Source organism: Bidens hawaiensis, unplaced genomic scaffold (assembly GCF_021521415.1).
Source record: "Bidens hawaiensis isolate Kalapana, Puna unplaced genomic scaffold, B.hawaiensis_p1.1 tig00007984_1, whole genome shotgun sequence".
Lineage (NCBI taxonomy): Eukaryota > Viridiplantae > Streptophyta > Magnoliopsida > Asterales > Asteraceae > Bidens > Bidens hawaiensis.
Window position 1 is genome coordinate 441,457 of NW_027491558.1, and position 24,998 is coordinate 466,454.

The 24,998-nt window shown below is 41.6% G+C and overlaps 2 protein-coding genes across 2 annotated transcripts; one reads left to right on the forward strand and one right to left on the reverse strand.

The window, feature by feature from the left end:
* The first annotated feature begins 1,475 nt into the window (after positions 1 to 1,475).
* On the forward strand, positions 1,476 to 3,064 carry LOC143636505 (uncharacterized). The gene is made up of 2 exons (XM_077104081.1): positions 1,476 to 2,057; positions 2,861 to 3,064. The coding sequence occupies exons 1-2, from the start codon at positions 1,476 to 1,478 to the stop codon at positions 3,062 to 3,064; spliced, it is 786 nt and encodes a 261-aa protein (XP_076960196.1).
* Positions 3,065 to 23,427: 20,363 nt separating this feature from the next.
* LOC143636506 (uncharacterized) lies at positions 23,428 to 24,672 on the reverse strand. Its single transcript, XM_077104082.1, has 2 exons — positions 24,228 to 24,672; positions 23,428 to 24,101 (listed from the first exon to the last, which is right to left on the reverse strand). The coding sequence occupies exons 1-2, from the start codon at positions 24,670 to 24,672 to the stop codon at positions 23,428 to 23,430; spliced, it is 1,119 nt and encodes a 372-aa protein (XP_076960197.1).
* Between the last annotated feature and the right edge of the window lie 326 nt (positions 24,673 to 24,998).

The window sequence follows — 24,998 nt, forward strand, 5'->3', positions numbered from 1 at the left end:
ACTAAGTTCGGTCATCTCAAAATACTTTTTAACAAGTTTATAACCCAAACTTCGTCACTGGTATAGCTTGTTTATGAAAGCACATGTAGCAAAGCTGATTGTACAACCAAGCAATGCATGTTTGAGCGGAGGTGACGATGATAAGCATCAAAAGAGACAGGATCTTTGAACTACACGTGTATGCTTACCACGTGGACACATATGTTGTGTAAAAGTGACACGTACATCATCCACACTTGTTTATTAGTTGCTTCTTTCTCTCCTCATCTCTCTCACGATTAATTTTTGGTTTGCTTTTGCTTGGAACAAGTAAGATAGATCTCATCATTGTTCTTTCAGTTTATGTTCTTTTCTATATTTTATGATCTGTTCATGTTTGTTTGTGATCGATTATTAACTAATATTATGAGAGTTTATGTATTTTGAAGATGATTTTAGTTTAGCTGTTAGTAGTTCACTTGGTATGCTGATGTTATGAAGTCGGTTTTAGGCTGGCATGTGAATGAACCGAATGAACACGAGCAAGAGCTTTTTTATGTGTTGGTTCAAAAAAAAAAAGAAAATTTAACCTAACATGAGCTTATAATCAAACAAATTTTTGTGGTCATGCCTGTTTTCATTAGAAAATGAAAAATGAAAACAGGCTTGTTCATCAGGGTCTGGTACCCCGGTAGGTTCGATTTTTTATCAATATTAATTATACATATTTTATGAAAAAAAATTGCATTCTAAACCTAAGATTTTTTTTAATATTAGTTATATATAGTTTTTTGAAAGAAAAAAAATTGCATTCTAAACCCAACTCATATACTCATAAGGCCTAATTTTTTTTTCCTTCCGGCCATAAGGCCCAATTTTTTTTTCCTTCGGACCAGAATTTTTGAAAATTTTTTAACTATTCTTGGAGACGTGAGTATGTTCGGGCCATTTTTTTTGGTTTGGATCAAAATTTTTTTAACGATTCTCGGAGACGCGGGTATGTTGTTCGTGTGCGTTCATATTTGTTCGTTTTAAAACCTAAACGAATCATTCACAAAGATACAATCACAAATGATAGTACTTGACTAAACATAACTATATAAATATTTAAATAAGCCTCTTTAATGTTTATTCTGTATAAATATAGCTTTTTTTTTCCTTGACCAACCATAAACGGAAATAAATGAATTGAAGTAATGAATATGAACATGTTCACGAACATAAATAAACGAAAAAACAAGTATTCATGTTTATTCATTAATTAAATTAAATGAACAAAACGTGTGTCCATGTTTTACAAAGGACATGTTATATTATTATTTCTATTCACGAACATAAATAAACGAAAAAACGAGTATTCATGTTTATTCAAACTTTAGTTATGAGCTCTTTGAGATTGATTTTCTCTGAGATTCACTAGGTACGCCTTATATACCGCTTTTGTTCTTACAACTTTGCAGGTTGATAATTAAAGACCTCAATAGCTAACACAAGAAATGTCAGGTGTATCCCTTGCGGTGGGTCCCCGGTCTGATGCGGATGCCAGTGCAACAACCAAACGGCAAGAAAACACGGCGGTAGGCAGTGTAATGGGATCTCTACGCATTATCGAACTCCAACTGGTTGCCTTCATCATGGTTTTCTCAGCCAGCGGTCTCGTCCCGCTTTTCGACCTTGCGTTCCCCGTCTTCTCCACCGGCTACCTCCTTATTCTCTCACGGCTAGCTTTTCCCAGTCACGGTGGAACAACTGCTTCGAAAGAAATATACCAAGGAAGCCGGATATTCCGAGCCTATGTAGTACTAGGGACGACGGTTGGATTGTTTTTACCGTTGGCTTATGTGTTGGGTGGATTTGCAAGGGGAGATGAACATGCATTGCAGTCGGCTACACCGCATTTGTTCTTATTGTCGTGCCAGATATTAACTGAAAACATCATAAGCGGGCTGTCGTTGTTTTCGCCTCCGGTTAGAGCTTTAGTACCCATGTTGTATACGGTTAGGAGGATCTTTGTTATCTTGGATTGGGTTCAAGATGTTTGGATCAACAAGTCCCTCGCTCCACAAGCGGAAATCAAGGTAATATACATGGATATGTGGATGAAACTGAAAAAACTGAAAAAGCCGAACCAGTTTGAAAACCCTGAACCGAAACAAAACCAACGCTTTTTTTCCCAAAAAGCCAAACTGGTTTGAAAATACTGAACCGAAACAAAACCAACGTTTTTTTTTCTTTGTAAAACACTAAAACCAAAGGTATGGTTCTTTTTCAGTTTTGCAAGAAAAAAACTGAAAAAACCAAACTGCATTTATAAACTGTGATTTTTATGTTAATTATAAAAGTTTTAACAAATATGTAAATTACTTTAGTATACTTAATTAGTTATTAAATAACAAAATAATTTAGTTGCATGTTCATTATTTAGGCCAATTTTTTTTAACGTTCAAAATTTTAAAAAAACATAACCCAAACTGAAAATAAAAGAACCAAAACCGAATGATTTTAAAATGTTAAAAACTGAAATTTCAGTTTCAGTTCAGTTTAGCCTAAAACTAACCTAACCGAAAATAAAAGAACCAAAACCGAACGATTTTAAAAATTTAAAAACTGAAATTTCAGTTTCGGTTCAATTTAGCCTAAAACTAACCTAAACCAAAGCATACACGCCCCTAGTAATATATGTGTAAACCCGAAAACCAAAAAACCGAAAGCAAACGATTTTTAGAAATTTAAAAACTGAAATTTCAGTTTTTGTTTCAGTTTTATCCTAAAACTAACCTGAACTGAACTGTACACGCCCCCTATTAATATATTTGTGTGCTAAAAGGTTTGTGACTGATTAATTGTTGATGTTTTTGGTTTGGTGAAATGTTGGAACTAGGATGTGGCATGGTTCTGGTTCGGAAGGGTTCTCGCTTTATCAAACCTAGCATATTTTTCGATCAATATGTTCGGGTTTCTAATTCCAAGGTTCCTTCCGAAAGCATTTAATCAGTATTTGAGGGAGGAAAATGAGATGCAAAGAAAGACGGCCGAGGACAAGCAAGTGCACGCGACTTCACCTTTAGATAAGAAGTCTATTTAGCCAAATGTATGTATATATGTATGTATTATGGGAAGTAAAAGGTTTGTATTTGATGCTTGTTTCATGCTTTTCTGGTACTTGTAAAACCCGACAGTTTGTTGTAAAAACCTCTAGGTGGCACAGATCATATAAAGCACGTCGTTCTTCAAATAGTGATTTTTCGAGTGTGTCATCGTAGCAATAGATTTAAGCGCGGTGCTACCCGTGCTTAATATGCTAAAAACTAAACTAAACTCGAATCTTAAACCGAAAACCTTCTGTTCAAGTGGAGTATGGTTAAAACAGAATGGGCTTTGGACTTGTGGAGAACAAGCTGTAGATCCTTCTTTATACGAACTACTTGTCAGTTGTCAACATTAATTTAAGCAAGCTGAACATGATGGGCTATGGATACTCATTCCAGTATGGTCCATTAGAAAGTACAAATAAATTGAACACCTTTGGTTTGAAACGAATTCAGCCTTTGGATTATGGGTCTTGAAGGGGACTTTTCACGGTGATAGATTTCGTCGGTGGTGGTGTTTCAAGATTAGTCATGTCTGAAGCGTCAAATCAGTATGGACGGTTTAGATTTCGTTTTAGAGGGTCTTCACTCATCAGGAGTAATGAAAATTTTGGAAAATTAACCATTATGCTTACTATTCATATTGGAATTTCTTTCTTAATTCATTTATAAATTTATCTTTAAATTTTGCTTAAAACTCTCACGGACAACGAGTGAGATCTCACTAGACTGATAAAACCCCTCCAAACAATCATTTTGATTTCCATAATTTGCTAAACAAAAACTCACCCATCAACACTTCACTATCGACGCCACATTGCTGTAGTGAACTTGGACAATTTGAGTTTCAATAACATGTTATGTTGAATGGGACCATATACGTGACAAGCCTAATCCTATTAATCTATATTCTTGGGATCATGCATTTTGTACAAAAGATGTTGTGTATTATAGATAAACTAATTATAAAAAATACAATAGGTAAATTATTTATAAGAATACAATTAATAAATACTAATAAGATAATATCTTTAATTATGCTATTGATTTAAAATTATTAGATGAAATATAGCTAACCACTAATCATATCAAATATCATGAGCCCATGCCCTATTTAACCTAATCGGAATGTCCCTCCCTTCTTTACCTGACATGTTTTTTAGTAGGATTAACATGAAGCTCAAAATTTAAGATGTATTCAAGACAATCTCTCAAAGAGAATTGATTTATGTATGATTTTATAGAATTTATAGTTGTACCTCGTAAAAAAACTTTCTTTGTGGAATTAAATAGTTCCTTTTTTAGAAAGAAACTATGTTCCATGTACGCAAATATAAGGATGTCATGGTTACAAGAGATGTTTTCAAAATAAATATATTATCAATATAAAAAACTAATATCAGTAAGCTAAATTATTATGTAACTAGAAGTAAGTTCATTTAGAATATAGTTAAGTAATGTAACTAGAAATAAGTTCATTTAGAAACAATTATTGGGAATGGGATACCGACCAACTAGCAAGAAGCTAGATGAAAACCAACAAAATTACATTAATAATAGAGGTTTTCTTTCTAGCCAATTTAGAATTTATTTTCTAGTTCTACTACCACGCCAATTAAAAGAACACTGAACAATATAACAAAGAATATAGTCTCCTACTCTATTATATGTAAATTTTGTCAAAAATCGTTTTGTTTCGAATCCTCCAAATCACCCACCACGAAGTCATCAGAATGGCCTCGATCATAGTCCTCGTGTTCTTGTGGATGACAAGTGAGTCCACCCAGTTGGCAAACTCCCTTGAAAACAAATATTAAAACTTAGATCTTAATCCTAAAAGCAAACCGGATATAGGTGTTCATGATACTGACATTCAAATGCCAAACCTGTCCAAAACATGTATAACCAAACCATGCATAATGATTTAAGATTTATATATATCATAGCTAGAGCTTATCCATGGTACAAATTAAATTTGTATATAGATTCAGAGAATTGTGGGGGTGTACATGTATTACTGTATTGGAAGAACCACCAATATTGAATAATTGATGAACATGTCCTGTGGGCTGTGGCCATATATCGTTTGTCTCATTGTTGTTTGCATCCCACAGTGACATAGTTTTTATTGTCTTTATTCAATTCCTTTTCTCTTTTGTTTTAAGGATACATCATAGTTGTAACATCAAAATATTTAAAAATTAATAAATGCTGCTAACAACTTAACTAGTAAAAGCATCTAATTAAGCTTATAAATCATAAGAAGCATATAAATGGTTTTGGATTACACTGATCATATGATATTTGCATCAAATTAAATTAATATACGCTTGATCCTTTAATTATATCAAATTGGCCTGTACGTGTTGATGTGGCTTTCAATCTAATCAATAAATAGACACGAGAAACAAACACCATTTTTAGCACACATAATCGTACGTTTTGAGGACTTATAACGATAGGCGGCAAGCATTGACGGAGACGATTGTTGTAGGTTTTGTGGAAGCACTTTGGAAGTAGGCATTAGACTAATAATTGATTCAATTTGCTTTGTGAAGAAACGTGGATCTACTCACTGGTAGCAGATCAACTTTCCTCGGGTGTGATTATACTATTTCACCGATGGTTCTTCTGGTTCAGTGTTCTTCCACCTACAAAATGAACAGCGCCGTTACTTACCCCTCAGAAAGGGACAGAGGGGTCCTCTTTGGGGTAACCCTCCGGCGTGAGAATAAGTATGTGTAGGAGAAGATAATAATGTGAGAGTGAGGGAATTGGGAGAGTATTGCTTAATAGCTGAATACTGTATGTTACTCTGTATGATTGTGTGATTGAATATGCTTCAATGTGAATCAATGTGTCTGTAACTGTCAATGATTGAGTATGAATGTCCATCAAAGTGGAGTTGATGCTGTATTTATAGTGCTAGGGTTTTCACTGATTAGGCTCAACCTCGTTGGCCTCCTCCAATCGCACTGCGCCACGTGTCCTCTGGGACACCTGGCGCTTTCTCGTTGGTTGTAATCACGTGGTAGCACATGTGTCATGCTGAGTTGTCGACCTTTCATTTGGCAGCTGTCAACATCAGCATATTCTTATTCCTTAAAAAGATGCCATCTGGAAGGTTGTCTGACGTGCACAATCAAGGTTGCCCTAATCCTGATTTGGATAAGGACGAGGTCGATTATGTGCATGTGTGATATGCGCCCATCCTGAGGATGCGCGAGGTCTTCTCTTTATTCTCACGCGCAGATATTTCATGCGCAGATGTGATATGCACGAGCATGTGATAAGCGCCGCGCGCTGGTGCGCCGCGCGCATATGTGATGCGCGAGCATATGTGTGCCTGGGCAGATGTGATATGCACGAGCATGTGATATGCGCCGCGCGCATATGTGATGCGCGAGCATATGTGTGCCTGGGCATATGATGCCTGAGCATGTTTTGTATGCGCCATGCGCATAGGTTTTGGCTTTGTGCCTTCATAATGTGTTTATCTTGTGGGTTGACCCGCCTTGCTCGGTGTTGAGGCGGGTACATACCTCTTCAAGCCCCCCCAGTCTAATGTGTGTCTTATCTCGCGCGAGCGCGGTAAGATAGATATTAGACTTACTGATTTGGTCTTTTAAAGGGGTTTTGTCGTTTTCTTGGTTGTTTTCATCGTTGCGCGAAGTTCTATCCATTTGGTTGAAACGAAGGATCCAAACACGTGGTTGGTTGGTGGTGACGTGCGCCGTAAACGTGTCAGACGTTTCGTGTGCTCGAGGTGCTACAGTTGCCTTTCATGTCCCCTCGTACAGCTGTCTGGAACACGTGTCGCGCTCGCATTGGTTTGCACCTGCGAGTGGGGGCGCGTCTCTGTTCCGTGGCAGGTCGGTTACATTTTTATGTCCCCTCAACAGTGTTAGGGACACGTGCCGCGCTCTCGTTGGCTTGCACCTGCGAGTGGGGGCGCGTGAAATCCGATCAGTTACCACTTTTCTCTCTCCTGGGCCTATAAAAGCAGGCCCTTAGGAAAAAATTTTTATCTTCATCTTCATTGTTGCTAATTTTCGAATTTCTGCCTTTCATATTCTGATTTGAGTGTTTTGATTGTTTTGAATCCTCGATTATCTGCTGCTGCAGTTGTATGTCTGATAGTTCAGACTCCTCTAACCCCTCCATCACCTCTATTGCCTCCCGAAGACGCCGTGTGAAATCTGTGGTGATGTCGACATTGAAGCAGAAAGGCAAGGGGAAGAGGGTTGTTGAGACCACATCGGAGGAAGTAGGGAAGACCAAGGCCCCGAAAAGGTGGAATGAAATCCCCTGCAAATTGAGGCAGGCCGATCTCGACAGCCTCATCTCGTCACAGGGTTTCCCCCCTGTGTTTGGCTGCATGTTGCCTGTGGCCGGGCAGACGGCGGCGGACCCGCCTCCCGGCTATATTTCACTGTACACCCATTTTTTCACCCACTGCAACCTTCGTCTTCCGATGACAAGGTTTGTAGGCGCGGTGTTACGTTTTTTCGGGATTCATATATCCCAAGTCCATCCGTTTGGACTCGTGCGCATGACTCATTTCGAGTTCATGTGCAAATCACAGCGCGAGGAGCCCACCCCTCGGCGCTTTCAATTTTTTTACAAGCCCAAGATCCAAGATTCTTGGATCTCCTTTATTCCTCGCAGTCAGAAGGTTAAGTGCTCCACTGTTTCATTCAAGAGCCTTCATGACTGGTCTGAGAGGTTCTTTTACATTAGGGCTGGTGTAATCCCCATCCGCATGACGATGCGCGCGATCGATTCTGCGCCCGCGGATGCGGATGTTATTAAGAACCCAACCGGCGCTTGGGTTAAGAAACTGACCACCGAACCATCCCCCGCCAAGAAAATTCGCGAGGAGGCGCTGGTGGGGGTCGGCATGAATAAGCTGTGGACCGACAGCGCACTTGTGCCCGTTATCCAAGTCGACGGGTTGTGTAAGTTTATTTTATTGCTTTATTTCTTTTTCTGCGCGAACATAATTCTTTTTGCTGATATCACTTGACTTGTTTTTGCTCAGTCACCCAGGATTATATCCACGCCGCTTATGATGATCAAGTGGAAGGTGGCTCCGTCGCGCTTGGCGCTGGGGAGGTGGGCTTCCCAGATCGCTTCGATGACATGTTCATCCCTGTCGATCTGGCATTTGACTTTGATAGCGACGCGCCTGGTAAGCCTTCGCACTTATGCTTATTCCTTTAAAATACCAAAGTTTATTAACAGTTCTGTTGCATGTGTTGTAGATGCGCTGGAGAACTACGAGCTGGAGCTCGCGGAGGAGGAGGAGGAGGAAGAGGAGGCGCCCCTACTAAAGCGCAAAGCTAAGGGGAAATCCGGCGCAGGGGGCAGTAAGAGACAGAAGAAAGACGACAGCCCTGTCGCTCATCCCCATGCTCAAACGAAGGGACCTGCGGAAACCGAGGTGTTTACCACCAAGGTTTCTTTAGCTTCCCTGCCTGTGAAAGTGGGCAGACCTCCTGTCCACTTGAGGTATGGTGGCGTCACCTCCTCCGTTCGCGCGGCTGAAGAGAGAAGCAATGCCGCGGCTGCGACAGGTATACTTTGTTTATCTTCATCTGATTGAATTATTATTAAACCTTTGCTCCTTTGAATGTTTGCAGGACCGGCGACAGTTGCAGATCAGCCGCAGGCGCCACAAGGTGCTGAGGCTGCGCCGGGGTCTGCTTCGAAGTCCCCCGTTCTACCCTCTGAGAAGGGTAGAATGAACTTTATGGCGATGTTCGCCGCGCGAACAGAATTGCGCCAAGGTATGTTTTGCACATTTGTCTTCTGAACTTTTTCTTTTGGATCCAGTCATAAACCAATTTTCCTTGTTGATTTGTTCATAGGAGTTATAGCTGGCGTACAAGTTGCTGGCGACACTCCTGGCGCCGTTGCCGGCGCCGCTGGTTCTGGTCCTGCTCCTGCTAGTGCTGAGTCTCCCCTTATTGGGATTACAAAGGAGCAGGAAGCCGTATTGCGCGCCGAACTGGCGGCGTCGAGACCTCCCTCGCCTCCTCCTACGCGCAGCCCTCTCCGCGAGGCTGGTTTGGAGCCCTCCAGGTCGCAGGAGAAGAGGCCTATTGAAGAAGATGAGGAGGATGAGGGGGCTCAAGCTGAGGACTCCTTGGGAGACCGCGCCAGCCCTGCGATGCCACATGACTTCGCAGCACAGACTTCAGGTGGGGCTGGCGCTGACTTTTCTGCTTCATCCCCGCAGGTATGTTTTAATTTGTTGCTCCGCTGCGCGTACCTCCATATAAGTATGTTTTATGACTTAGAACATTTCTTGTGTTTTGTAGGAAGGTGACCACGTTTATCGCCCGAGATGGAATATTAATGAAGACAGTTCCTTCCAATCCATGGGCGTATGCGAGGACTTCTGGGCTCATGCCGTGCCTCCTACTGAAAGGAGGTATCAGGAGGAGCGCACCCGCGCTGACTTGCTCAACGATCACATTTTCGCTGGGTCAGCTTTCTTTGCTGCCTCCCAAGAGCTTCATCGCGATTATATTAAAGTACGCGATGCTCTTGTGGCAGCCCAGCAAGAGGCTAAGGTGGCTGCCTGGAACCTTTCCGATGCTCGCGCACGAGCTGAGAAACTCCAGGCGGAGCTCAGCGAAAATAGAGCAAGTGCCAACACCGCCTTTATTAAGCGCGGGCATGAGCTCCAGGCTGCGCGGGAGAAGCAGCAGGTGGCGGAGGCCGAAGTTGCCAAGTACGCACGGAGAGTGCGTGTCTTGGAACAGCAGGCTGAGGCGCGTGACCAAGCTATCGTCCAGAGTATCACTGAGAAATCATCACTGGAGAGTGAGGTCGCGCGCCTGAAGAAGGAGTTGGCGGCCGCGCAGGCCGATAGAGATGAGGCCTTGGCGACGGCAGCGTCCAGCCAGGAAGCACTTGATGCTGCGCAGGCGGAGAAAGAAAAAATATTGGCGGCAGCAGCGTCTGATAAAGAGGAGCTAAAAAAGATCAAGGAAACTGTTGAGTTATTAAACTCACAGGTTCCTGCCCTCGAGACGTCTGTTGCTGGCCTCGCGCAGGATCGCCAATGGCTGGTGTCACAGGGCGTGACTCGTTGCGCTTTGGCGATGAAATATTCCGCCGAGTTTCAGGCCCTTGTGATGGACTGCAATGCTGCCGCTCGCTTGGTGGGTCGAGCTGAAGGGTTTACGGATGGGTACGAATATGGTATGTTGAAGAAGAATCCATCCGAGTACCCTTACAAGAGCGACGCGGCCTGCGCGGACATGGCCGCTGTGGGGGAGAAGTATATGAGTACTCCCATCCCCATCCTTGTTCAGGTACCTTGACCTTAATGAGTTTTTCTTGATTAATTTTCCAATTCTTTTGTACTAAATACTTTTCTATTGATTTGCAGATTGCTGCGCTTGCTGACCAGCCCGACCTCGGCGCGCTAAAGAAGTTGCTCGATGAATGCGAGAGGGCTGGTGGCGATGATGGTGGCGCGGGGGATGTTGCCCCTGCCAGCGGCTCTGGCGCGGCGAAAGAATCTGCTCCTGACACCGTCGTGATAGAAGACTCCATTGAGGAGGAAGAACTTGACTATGGTCAGTTCGGAGATGAGGAGCGGGCCGTGCCGGATGCTGAGGGAGATGATGAGGGTGATGAAGTGGCTGACGTCGACGTGGAGACCTGAGAAGCCCTTCATCTTTCTAATTTTTTATTTTTATTTTTTATACTTGTAATTTGTAACCCATCATACTTGTAAATTTCAATGTTATGGAATGAAACTTGTTTTCCCTTTTTCACATCTTGCGCATTTCCATTCATCTCTTCATGTTTGCTTGTATAGATATAAGATATGCTTGCACGTTAAAATAAGAACAAGGTTGTAAGGAAATTATTCACTTAACCATAGTCCTATTTTGTAAGTGGTTTCGCAGTATCTTGTTTATGCTGACATGCGCGATATCTTTTCTCAATTCCTTTTTTGCGCGTCGAGGTCGCGCGGTTTTAATATGGAAGTATGAGTTTTAGCCATTACATGTCAACATGTGTTACTCAGATATCCACTATGATTCCGCGCGCGACCTCGACCTGAGACCTTAACAACTATGATATGGCATGTACTTTGCCTTAGTTGTGTTTAAGGATTTTTATGATCAGGCTGTTCGGGATGTAAGATGGATGTTTGTGAGTGTTTTGAGCTAAGGCTCTTTGTTTTGGGCTAAGGCCCTGACGTTTGTAGAGTTAAGACTCATTAACGTGTTTGAGCTAAGGCTCGTAGGTTTGGGCTAAGGCCCTGACGTTTTAGAGTTAAGACTCGTTAACGCGTTTGAGCTAAGGCTCGCGCATGTATGTTTTACTTCGTTTTATTTCGTTTTGAAGTCAATATAGTGTTGTCATATTGCTCCAAATTAATAATGGAAGTGTGAAACATGTATGCAAAGGTAATAGAACAAATATTGAAAGATAGCGCGAATCATCATTCATGATGGCTTAAAAGCCTTGATTACATATTTGAACTTTTACATGAAGCATTTTCTAAGTTGTGCCGCGTTCCACGCGCGCGGTATTTTTTTTCCATTCAAATCTTTTAAAGTGTACGCGCCTTTCCCCAAATCTTCTGAAATTTGATAAGGTCCCTCCCAATTGGGGGACATTTTTCCTGGGGGTATTGCGCGGCTAGCTTCATTGTTTCGAAGGACAAAATCATTTTTCTTGAAGTGGCACTCTTTAACGCGCTGATTATAATATTTTTCCAGCTTTTTCTTGTATCTGGCTTCATTGATGATAGCCGCTTCTCTGCGCCCTTCAAGCAAGTTAAGGTCCAATCTTCTTTCGCGCTCGTTATCAGTCTTGCTCATCATGAGTACCCTATGGGATGGGCATCCAATTTCTGCTGGGATCATAGCCTCTGTCCCATAGGTTAGGCTGAACGGGGATTCGCCATTGCTAGTTTTGCTTAATGTCCTGTGCGCCCACAGGACATTAGGTAACTCTTCGACCCAAGAATGGGATTCTCCCTCCAACCTTTTCTTCAGCCCATTTAACAAACTTTGATTCGCGCGCTCCACTTGGCTATTCCCTTGAGGGTGATAGACCGAAGTGAAGATTTGGTTGATGTGCAATTCTTTGAGCCAGCTAGATATCTTCCTGTCAGTGAATTGTTTGCCATTGTCGCTCACAATTTCCATAGGAAGGCCAAAACGGCAAATGATGTGGCTCCAGATAAATTGCTTCATCGCCTCAGCTGTGATTTTTGCTAGTGGCTTGGCCTCAACCCATTTTGTGAAATAGTCTATCACCACTACCAAAAATTTCACTCGCCCTTGCGCTTGCGGCAGGGGCCCCACAATATCAATGGCCCATTTGTGGAAAGGCCATGCACTGGTCACCGGAATCAAGTTGTTCTTTGGCCGCATGGTGTTTGGCGCGTAGCTCTGACATGCCTTGCATTTTTGTATTTCTTTTAGCGCATCCAAGTACATGCCTGGCCAATAGTAGCCCGAGCTCATTGCCTTGGCAACCACCATGCGCGGGCCAGCGTGTATGCCACAGATTCCTTCGTGAATCTCCCTAATCACATAGCTTGCTTCTTCAGCATCCAGGCATTTCATGAGCGGTCCAAGATAAGAGCGTCGATATAATGTACCATCAAGTAGTTCATAGTTCTGCACCTTGTGTCTTATCTTTCTCGCCTGTGCGTGATCGTCCGGTAACGTCCCCTCCTTCAGGAATTCCATTATTGGAGTTATCCAGGATGAAGGGGTTGTATGAATTACAAGGACCGATTGCGTTTGCACTGACGGGTTGCTCATCACTTCCACCCTGACATCTTTGCCAAAGTGATCAAAATTAGTTGATGCCATCTTACTCAACGCGTCAGCGGACTTGTTTTCGCTGCGCGAGATGTGTATGATTTTGAAGAAGTCAAACTGCTCAACGAGCTTTTTTGCCTGCTCTAGATATAGAGGCATGGTGTTCTCCTTGGCATCATAAAGGCCATTGACCTGTGCAGCTACCAAGTAAGAATCAACATGTGCCTCTAGCCTTTTAACTCCAAACTTGCGCGCAATGCGCAGACCAGCCAGCAGGGCTTCATACTCAGCCTCATTGTTAGTACTCTTGAAGTCCAACCTAATAGCATAAGTATATTCATGATTATCAGGGTCCACCAGTTTGAGGCCTGCGCCGGACCCTTCGGTGTTGGAGGCTCCATCAGTGAATAGCCTCCAAACATCTTCTTCATCATTTGCTCGCGGAGGGTCTACCTCGCGCTGAGCTTCTTCAATCTTTCCCTCTGGGATTTCCGTGATGAAATCCGCCAAAACTTGACCCTTTATTGCTGGACGGGGCTTATAAGTGATCGTGTGTTCACCCAATTCCAGCGCCCACTTTGTCAGCCTTCCGGAGAGCGCGGGGCGTCGCAAGACTTGCTGGATGTTGTAACCTGTCAGAACTTCAATCGGATGACCATTGAAGTATCTGTGAAGCTTGCGCGACGCGTGTGTTAGTGACAAAACTAACTTTTCCATGATGGAATAGCGCGTCTCAGGGTCTGTCAGCACCCGACTCACATAGTATATTGGCGTTTGGATCCCCTTGCGATCCACCAATAATACTGCGCCGATGGCGCGGTCTCCAGCTGACAAGTACAATGTAAGGGTTTTGCCAGGAAGTGGAGCTGTGAGCGCGGGCAGCTTTATGAGACATTCTTTTATCTCACTGAAATCTTGCTCAGCCTCAGGCGTCCACTTGAATTGGCTCTTCTTCAAGCAATTCCTCAAAGTGTTAACGAATGGAGTAGATTTGCTGGCGTGGTTCGCTAGGAACCTGTTGATTGACACCAATCTACCATTCAGCTTCTGAACCTCTTTCATGGTGGATGGTGAAGGCATGTCAAGGATGGCTTCCACCTTTTCAGGGTTCACCTTGAAACCATCCTTAGTGACCATTACACCAAGAAATTTCCCCTCTTCCGCGCCGAAAGTACATTTGCTCGGGTTGAGCTTCATGTTAACTTCCGTTAGGCGCTGAAGAGTTTCCTCGATGTCTTTGAGCATTTGTCTCTCCTCCCTGCTCTTGATCACCAAATCATCAACGTAGACTTCTAGATTTCTTCCGATTTGTTCATTGAAAACCGAATCCATAAGTCTCTGATAGGTTGCGCCCGCATTCTTTAAACCAAAGGGCATTTTTGTGTAACAAAAAACACCCTTGTCGGTTCTGAAGGCAGTCTTGTCTTCGTCCTGTGGTGCCATTTGAATCTGGTGATAGCCTTTGTAGGCATCCAGGAAACATTTGAGCTTGAATGGCGCCACGGAGTCCACCTTTGCGTCGATGTTTGGGAGGGGGTAACAGTCTTTCGGACATGCTTTGTTGAGGTCCTTGAAGTCAATACACATCCTCCATGACCCGTTGCTTTTCTTTACCATCACAGGATTGGCTACCCACGTCTGGTATCGGATCGGGCGGATGATGTTTGCGCGCAACAGGTCCTCCACTTGCTCATTCATGGCCTTCGCCTTTTCATCCCCCATGATTCTCTTTTTCTGAGCAGTTGGCTCCACCGACTTGAACGTGTTAAGAGAATGTTGCGCCAAGTCTCGCGGGACCCCCGTCATATCGGAGTGTTGCCACGCGAAAACCGACGTGTATTTTGTGAGCAACTTTTTCATTCTCAATCTCGTTTCGTCTGAAATGGTAGCGCCAATTGTGACCGTTTGCTCTGGGAATTTTGGGTTTAAAATCCACTTCTCTGGCGCATTGTCCGCCATTGGAAGTTTCATTCTCCCTTCCCGCGGCGTACTTGTCACTGCGCACAAATGATCGCGGTAAACAAATGTTACGCCTGTTGGTGTAGGGAACCCCAATGCGCCGTGCGCTGGCGACGGTACAGCATTAAATTGGGCAATCGTTCCCCTACCCAGGATCATATTGTGGCATGACGTGGTGGGCAAGACCAAGAAGTTGACAACTTCGGCTCGCTTGTGCTCATCATCCCCCATAGTTAGTTCAAACTGAATCTGGCCTAGGGGATGGATGATTTCATTTGAGACACCACAGATTGGTGCGTTCACAATTTCGAGCCGCGCTTGGTCTGCCGGGTCTAACTTTCTGAAACATTGCTCATACATAATGTCAGATTCGCTTCCAGTGTCCACCAGGACCTTTGACACTTCGTAATGAGCAATGTGTGTGGTGATGACGAGAGGACTGCTTATTGAAGGGCCTCCCCTGATTCTTGGGAAGATGACTTGCTGCTCGCGCCAATCTCCGTGGATTTGCGCGCTTCTCTTTTTTGACGTCTGCCCTTGTCGTCCCCCCTCAGCCACACAGATTCTTTTGTATTTCTTGCTGGCAGAGGCTCCTTCCGGTTGCTCATCTTCTATTCTTTGGTTTTTCACCAAGTGAGCCAGCCTGCCTGATTTTACATCCTTCTCGATCGCATCCTTTAAATGATGGCATGCGTCCGTGTTGTGGCCCGGGGACCTGTGAAATTCACAATATTTGCCACTGTTTTGCGGTCCCTTGTAGTGTAGTTGCTTGGGGGGCTTGAATTGAACATTCTCAGTACTTAACACCTGTGAAGGTGTTTTAGTGAGTGGAGTCCATATTCTTGGCAGAGGTCTGCTAGGATCTCTGCCGCCCTCCCTCTTGTCACCATCCCCGCGATTACGAACATCTTTTTGGGGCTGGGGTGAGCTTGGTTGCGCTTGCTTTTCTGCTGAAGAAAAACTTGTTGGCTGCAACCTGGACCATACAGAGTTCTGTTTGGCCCTCTTCTCTTTGCTGCGCGGTGATTCAGCCTGATGCGCTCTTTCTCTTGCCCTATCTTGGGCAATCTGTTTTTCATTTCTCGCGAAAACTCGCGATGCCTCCATTAACTTGGCCCACGTGGTGGGCATGCCATCTTTGCTTACGAGAGCTCGTCGTAATTGATCACTGCGCGCGCCTTGTATAAAGGCCACGCGCAGGAGCTGCTCAGTTATACCCCCGATTGCCAGGGACTCCTGATTGAAACGAGTGATGTAATCTTCAATCGTTTCATCATTCCTGCGTACGCAGTGCATGATGTCATCAGGATCGCGCGTGTGCCTGCGCTGCTGTACGAAGTGGGCTTGGAACTTTTCTAATAGTTCCTCGAACCCATCAATTTGCCCAGTCGGCAAGCTCTTGAACCATACCCGCGCTGCGCCTGTGAGGCAGCGAGCAAACATATGACACCATGTTGGCATCGTCCAGCTCTCTAGGTTTCCCGTGTTATAGAAACCTTGCAAAAAGTCATCTGGATCTGTTGTGCCATCATATTTGCCCAGACCACTTGGCATCTTGGTCTTGTGCTGGATGGGAGCCTGCGCAATGCGCGCAGTAAACTTTGAGTGTTTTACCAAGATGGCTGGTCTGTAGGGTGTGGTTACGTCCACTTGCCCTCTGACCGGTGGGCTGTACGGCATGTGCAGATCCAGATCTGCTCTGGCTCCAGGCGCCATGTTCACAGGCGCGCGGAGCTGTGAGCCTCCTGCATGAGTATCCCGTGTCTTCCTCATGCTATGCACTTCTTCATCACTGAACTCAGTGTGTGCAGTGTGAACAGAATGTCCTTCTTCCGGCGCGCGCGGCCTTTTTGTAGTCTGCTTATCAAACGCTTGCCTTTGTGTTTGGTCGGCTAGCTTCTTCTGTTTGACCATTTCATTGTATTTTTCCATCAGACGCCGCTGCTCGTTTATGAGCCATTCATTCGGATCATTTGTTTCTTCTTCTGGACCCATTGGTCCTTTCAGTTTCGCGCCGGCCATATTTTGTAACGTGAGATCGTCTGGAGGAGTTTCAGTCTGGCCGTGAGGGGTTGTGACGAAGGGACGGTTGCTGGTGGTACGCGTAGAATCACGCGGAACCCTCAGAACCTGCTGTCCGTCGTTAACACCCTCACGTTCAATATCCTCCAGAGCTTGATCAACGTTACGAACGCCAGAAACCATGGTGATTTATTTTTTTTATGTAGATCTGATTGCCGTTTGTAACAGTGGATGGCGCCAATGAAGAAACGTGGATCTACTCACTGGTAGCAGATCAACTTTCCTCGGGTGTGATTATACTATTTCACCGATGGTTCTTCTGGTTCAGTGTTATTCCACCTACAAAATGAACAGCGCCGTTACTTACCCCTCAGAAAGGGACAGAGGGGTCCTCTTTGGGGTAACCCTCCGGCGTGAGAATAAGTATGTGTAGGAGAAGATAATAATGTGAGAGTGAGGGAATTGGGAGAGTATTGCTTAATAGCTGAATACTGTATGTTACTCTGTATGATTGTGTGATTGAATATGCTTCAATGTGAATCAATGTGTCTGTAACTGTCAATGATTGAGTATGAATGTCCATCAAAGTGGAGTTGATGCTGTATTTATAGTGCTAGGGTTTTCACTGATTAGGCTCAACCTCGTTGGCCTCCTCCAATCGCACTGCGCCACGTGTCCTCTGGGACACCTGGCGCTTTCTCGTTGGTTGTAATCACGTGGTAGCACATGTGTCATGCTGAGTTGTCGACCTTTCATTTGGCAGCTGTCAACATCAGCATATTCTTATTCCTTAAAAAGATGCCTTCTGGAAGGTTGTCTGATGTGCACAATCAAGGTTGCCCTAATCCTGATTTGGATAAGGACGAGGTCGATTATGTGCATGTGTGATATGCGCCCATCCTGAGGATGCGCGAGGTCTTCTCTTTATTCTCACGCGCAGATATTTCATGCGCAGATGTGATATGCACGAGCATGTGATAAGCGCCGCGCGCTGGTGCGCCGGGCGCATATGTGATGCGCGAGCATATGTGTGCCTGGGCAGATGTGATATGCACGAGCATGTGATATGCGCCGCGAGCATATGTGATGCGCGAGCATATGTGTGCCTGGGCATATGATGTCTGAGCATGTTTTGTATGCGCCATGCGCATAGGTTTTGGCTTTGTGCCTTCATAATGTGTTTATCTTGTGGGTTGACCCGCCTTGCTCGGTGTTGAGGCGGGTACATACCTCTTCACTTTGCATTGATTTTTTGTAAGGGGACTCTTGCTAGAAAAGTGGGTGAAAATTTAGTTTAGTTTAACTAAGCAAAAAAATGTATTTTCAGTAACTTTGGACATACACATTTATATATAATTTATTATTTTTTGGGTTCATGTTCTACTGTATATTAGAGTTTTATAATGAACCAAACTGTGTCTAACATAATGCTTAAATACTATTAGACTATATTATTATTAGGAATTATAATGTAAGTCCGCGGGCCCATCTTAGGTTTCCAGAGTTCTCTGTATATTGTAATGAATTATTATGAAACAATAAACTGTTTAACGTTATCTTACATGGTATCAAAATTTCAAAACCACCCAAGGCTCTGCCACTTCCACTCACATTCAAACCCTAGAAACCAAATAAGGTAAGGTGCGTCCATAAACTCCAACTAATACTACGTACCTAATTAACCGGGGTTTGGTTCATAAGCTGGCCTAGATCAGGTGGATCAAAATTCAGAACTCACTTATATGTTCAAAATATATACGAGTCACTTACTTACATTTACATATAGGGTTAGCTGGTACAAGTAAAAGTGTACCTTGGATATATAGGGCCAACAATAATGGGTGCATTATCTGGGCTGGGGACATGGAACAGGGTTCACGTTGTGGCCCAGATCCAATTCTCATCATTAGTCAGCGTCCAAAGGCCGGTCGACACAAATATCTCAACGCATTCACCCTCCCACCTTTTCACTATGATTATTAGCTGGCTAACTATCTAGCATATATGTTTGAACAACGGAACCGTACAACCACGTACGTAAAAAAAAAATAGTATTTTATAGTAGGCTGGATAATGTGTTGGAGATTCATAATCGATAACGCTTGGATAATCAAAATAATTCGGTGGTTCTTCTGAACTTTTAATCGGATAGACTTAAACGTTTGACAAGAACAAGTATGTGAATTCGTGTAAATTTTGTGAACCGGGTAAGTTATAATCGCCTAGTAGTTATATAACCGCCATAACTACTTTGGTAGTTATAAAACCATCATAACTACAATTAGTAGTTATACTACCACCTTAGCTACCGATAGCGGTTATAACCACCATAACTACCAGTGACGATGCCTCATGCCCCATTTACGAGAAATCAGAACAGTCTTGATCAAATGTACACTTCGTATCTCCTAACTTCTATAAATGTATATTCTAATTTTTAAGTGAATCCCTATTACCCAAAAACCGCCTGATGATCGAGACTAAAATCACCAACATAACGTTGATAGGAAGAAGACAGATTAATGATTCACCAAGAAGTTTACTTCATTGTTAGGAAATTAAATGATCATATTTACATAAAATGATACATGCAGGATCGAACACTGTCCGGAAACAACTCAAGATGAAGATAATATCTAAACTTGTTGTCACTAGATAACGTACGACCGAGCTTTTAGTGCTTGGGTTTTAGGGGATCACTATTTGGAAAGCTAGCTGGACCAATAATATGACAAACATAATTGATCGAGTGACACATTTTTAGGGACCATATATGGAACAGAAATGACTATATATTGTTTGTCATGCAAGTTCCAATTATCATCTAGGGATGCACATTGTATACATTATAAATGTCGAGACTTCTTGTCATAGATATATGACTATATATCGAGCTTTTAGTGTTTGGGTATGACAGAAATTTCATAAATCCACTAAGCTAGCTAAGAAGACGTGCGCAATCTGTCAAGAGAGAGAACATAAACTCTCAACCAATGCTAACGTCTTAGTTTGTTCAAATGGTACACTCGAGACAAAGCCCGATCGAGACAACTCGTTGAAGACTTTTGGTTTGAATCTTTTATGTAACAAAACTTTCATAATTTGGATTTCGGAGTTTTGTATATGGTTGATACTAAATATTTTCCATGTGAATAAGGAGAGTACCATAATTAATAAATAGAAACCAAAAACTTAATACTGTTTTCATATTTAAAGACCCCGCTGCGAGATTTTAATTACATTTCATCACCTAACAACTTTAACTTTAAATAATATTTCGATTTTCAAGAATGAGTTGCATGCTACATTCTAAACTAATGGCCCCTTCTATTTGTTTTCAATTTTCTCTTAATCAACTTCGTCACAAGCTTAACACACGCTGGAACGAAGGCAATCATTTGTATAAACTAAGGCTGGAACTATAGAAGATGGGTCACCGATTAACTTAGAAGCTGACAAAACCGGCGAGTCCAACAGTTCATAATTACCGAACCAAACTGGTAGTATGTGCTTTGTTCCTGCCTTCCTGGTCCACTTGGTCTTGATTAAATGCTGCTTATGATACAATCAAAGCATTCTTATCCGGTTCCATATCCCTCTCTCTATAATTACACTAAAAACACTACATTTCTCTCTTCTGTTTAATTAAATAATATATTTTTTGTAATTTATTCATTACAATTTTTCTCTCTACCCTATAATTTACAAAAAATCACTACCCTTTCCCCAAATTTATAAAAATCACTACATTTTCTCTCTCCATCCTTTAATTTACACTCACAACCACTCAAACCTCCACCTTATAATTTACAAAATCCCATCACAAACATTTAGGGAACCGGATAAGAATGCTCTCAAGAGCACTTTTAAGAATATATATATATATATATATATATATATATATATATATATAAGGATAACTTAACCTTAGTCCTAATCACCCAATGATTTGCGAATAAGATAGATAAATTAATTAACATGTTTACATAATCAATCCTAAATATGCACTTTGAAACTATATATATTTAAAGTAACATGGCATACTTTAATAAGGTTTAAAATTATACTCAACTATTGACAAGACCACAAACTTGGTTATGAGCATCCACCATAAACTAGAAATGAACATTTTGTACTGCATAGACCAGATCCAAGTTATTCAGTTGGTTTACTTAGTAGATTCATACAACCACCAAAGGAGCATCTTTAAAAGCAGTGAAGCAAGCTAGTAATATGTTACATCAAAGGAACAAAAGGAACATGTAATCATCTCCAAGAAACAAAGAGGCTCTAACATAACAGGTTATGGTGACAGGGTATGGTGTTAAGTGGAAATGCAGATAAAAAAAAAAGGATCGACTAATGGTATGGTATTTTGGAGAATCACCTATAACTTAGAGAACTGAAAGGCAATAGACAATATCATTATCATCTTGTGAATCAGAATTCAAGGCAGCTACTGCAGTATAATGTCAAACACTACGGTTGAAGAGTTGCTTAGTGAGATAACATTGTTGGCCTTAATTGTGTGATCAAGTTTGATAAAATGTTGCGGATCCAATTTGTTATAGGTCTAAGTATAGTTTGAGGTGTTTTATGCAGCATTTATAAGTTAAGAGGTCTTCATGTAAATATTAGGCGGTTATGGGCGGTTATAAGCTAGTTATATAACCATGAGATAGTTATATAACCGTCATGATGATAACTATAAATAGGGCGTCAGAGTGTTGTGTCTTGTTCTTACAACATTGTTTATATAATACAAGTTTGTGTTTCAGGCTAATCCCTAGTCGTCGTCGTCGTCTTCTTCTTCTTCTTCTTCTTCTATTGGTATCGAAGCCAAAGGTTCAAAAGATCAAGATCATTGTATTTAATCTTCAATCAAGAATTTAGTGGCGGTTATTGGGGTTCATAGAAAGAAGAACTGGAAACCGAGTAGCGATATCATATCTTAATGGTTTGCTTTGAGTTTTGTATATCAAACAATTTTGGTGCTAGGGCAAAACAATAAAGAAGAGCATAGCTACGATGTTTCGGTGGCAGTAATAATTGGTTTAAGTCTTAACGAGTCGGGCGCGACTTGTGGTGGCGTTTGCGATGTGATTTAGAGATATGCAGCGTCGATGGAAACGACGATGGTTTGTACGTTGTAATCAAATTAGAGTAGGCAGAGGCTTACTTGGTGGCCATTGATGGCGGTTAAGAAGCGACAACGGTATGGCAACATCAAAAGCGACAGGAGGCCGCAGGTATTAATGTGCAACGGATGTGTTTTGTATTCAGGTTTGGGAAATTGGTGGTTGGAATCCTGGTGTTTTGTCTTAATCACGTAGGTGTACAAGGGGCTTTTTGAATCTAAAGGTATTAGAAACACGGGAAATAAATGGTTTGGGAGCAGTGTTGCAAAACTCGCTAGGCGCCGCTAGGCGCTCCTCGGGCGGCCGACTGGGGAGTTGAGCGTACTCGGCCTATGCGGGGAGTACTCGGGGAGTACGTGGACATGGTGAATTATAAAGGAAATTAATTTTTATAAGATTATATACATGTGAAAAATCATAAGCTTACATTCATTTAACAAAATGCATGCTAAAATCAATACTTGCATTACATCCAACATTCCAACCATAATTAAAATTCTAATTTCAAAATACATAAAAAAGGATAGATGTTGACATATAGTCACATATTAGCGTATTTCAAAACGTTGCATGTACGATAGATAATTAGACATGTTAAACATTTAATCATTGTCTTCCAAGGTGTCTCAATATTGCTCATTGATGGTAACCCCATCTGATTCATATTCAACCTCATCATTTAATTCCTCTTCATCCTCGGACACGAAATCTTCCTCATCAAGTTCTCTTAATCTAGCATTTCTCCGGGTTTCTAAAGATTCATCATCGTCGCCTTTGGCTTCATGAGTAACTCCAGGCTCACTCTCCTCTACATCGCCTTCGACAATCCAATCTTGAGCCTCACTAGCATCCCTTGCTAATAACACTTCCAATCCCCTAGTTTTCCTTTTTATGTTATTTTCCATCAAATTTGTATTAAATTGAACAAAAACAAGATTTCTCACTTTGCTTGTCTCTAGTCTATTTCTTTTCTTTGTATGTACCTACAAATTTTAAAAATAAACAACAAAATGACAAATGGTTTAATAAATAATAACTAAATAAGCATACTTTGACTCATATTCACCTAGTAATATTAAAGTTACTAACCCCTTCAAATGTGCTCCAATTTCTTTCACATCCCGACGAACTAATTGTTAAAGAAAGTATCCTCATAGCAATCTTTCTTAATTCGGGAGTTGATGCACCATAAGCTGCCCACCAATTTGCTACAATGTGAAAAGTAAACAAACATGATACTAAACCAGTAAATTCAAAAATTGATAAAGTTAAATTTTATATAACTTGTTAACTATGAACTATAAAGTATAAACATTAATTATATATAAGTTATAAATTAAAATACATTAATTTAATACCTGGATCAAATTTGTCGTCATTCACCTCACATCCTTTCAATGCCATAGCCCGACTAAACTTTTCTTGTTTACCCTTTTACACCGGCAACTCGACCGTCACAATATGGTTTTGCAAATTGTGATCTTCTGGATATATTGTACCAACTAAATCAACAATCACATTTGACACATTAATATCATCTAGGATTTCCGAATTGTTATAAAGATAAAATGGGTTTAGAAGATAGGCCGTCAAATGTAACTTCGTATCAAGCCTATTTCTCATCTTTTTTGAGATGATATCCAAAACCGGTTGATAATCTTTTTTATTATTTCCCAAAGCATTCTTGATTTCTTCTTCTGCACTTTTAATCTCACTATAGATAAATCCCATGGATGGCTTCCAATCCGCATCAACCATCCGTAAAAATTTAACCAATGGGGCAAAAACTTTTAAACATAAAGCTACACCGGTCCAAAATGAGGTATTCAACACCGTATTATAAGCACTTTTCCCTTTTACTGTTTTAGAAAACTTACACTTTTCCCATTCATCACTAGTAAACATTTGTTTTAGTTGGGCCTTCTTATCAGCCAAACTTTGCAAAGTGAGAAATGCGGAAGCAAATCTGGTGACACCTGGTCTCACAATATCTCTTTTTTTAGTGAAGTTCCTCATCATAGCCAAAGTTTTATGATGGGCATATATGAACACGGTTAATGCTTTTGCTTTAGTGATAACCTTCTGATACCTAGGTAGCATCGCAATACCTTTCAGAAAAAAATAAACATGTTAATAAAATAATAAATTATAAACATTATATATAAAAATATAAATAAGAAAATAAAAAACAGTAATGCTAAAAAATCTAAGAAAGCATGATAAAAAATTAAGACCTTCAAGCATAAGAGTGATAGTATGCGTTGCATATGAGGTCCAAACTATTGTTGGCCTTTTTTCGTTTAACAACTTTGCTGCTCCCATATTATTTGAAGCATTGTCGGTCACAATTTGAACAACATTTTCTGGACCAACTTCCTTGATGCAAGCTTCTACATACTCATATATGTGCTCACTCATGTGAGCTTCATCAGAAGATTCTGTAGAGGATAAAAAAATAGTTCCTAACTTTGAATTCACACACAAATTCATGATGCTCCTTATCTTTCTATCGGACCATGCGTCTGTCATTATCGTGCATCCGTTAGTTTTCCATTCCTCTTTGTATGGCTTCAACAAATTTGTTGTTCTGTCAACTTCTTTTTTTAGGTACGTTTCTCCCATCTCATATCTAGTTGGAGGTGGAAGCGCACATCCAAATTGGCCAATTGCCTCCAACATCAATTTGAAGCTATTATCTTCAAACGCATGAAAAGGAATTGCACATTTGTTGTAACACCCACAAAATTTTGGTCCAAATTTGACAAAATTTAAAAGTGAAGGACCAAAAATATTCATAAGATATGTAATGGGAAAATAAAGTAAAGAAATGAATGCATGTTTATGTTAAGAAAAAAGTATGGAAACTCCATCCCACATGGAAGGTGGGAAAGAAATAAAAGCACTTTATAAGGAAGGAGTTTTCCATGGTAATGTTCTTATGGGGCTAACCACTCTCACTAGTCCTAGCGGAGGGTGTTTAGCACCCGACGCACACAGGCTCGGGC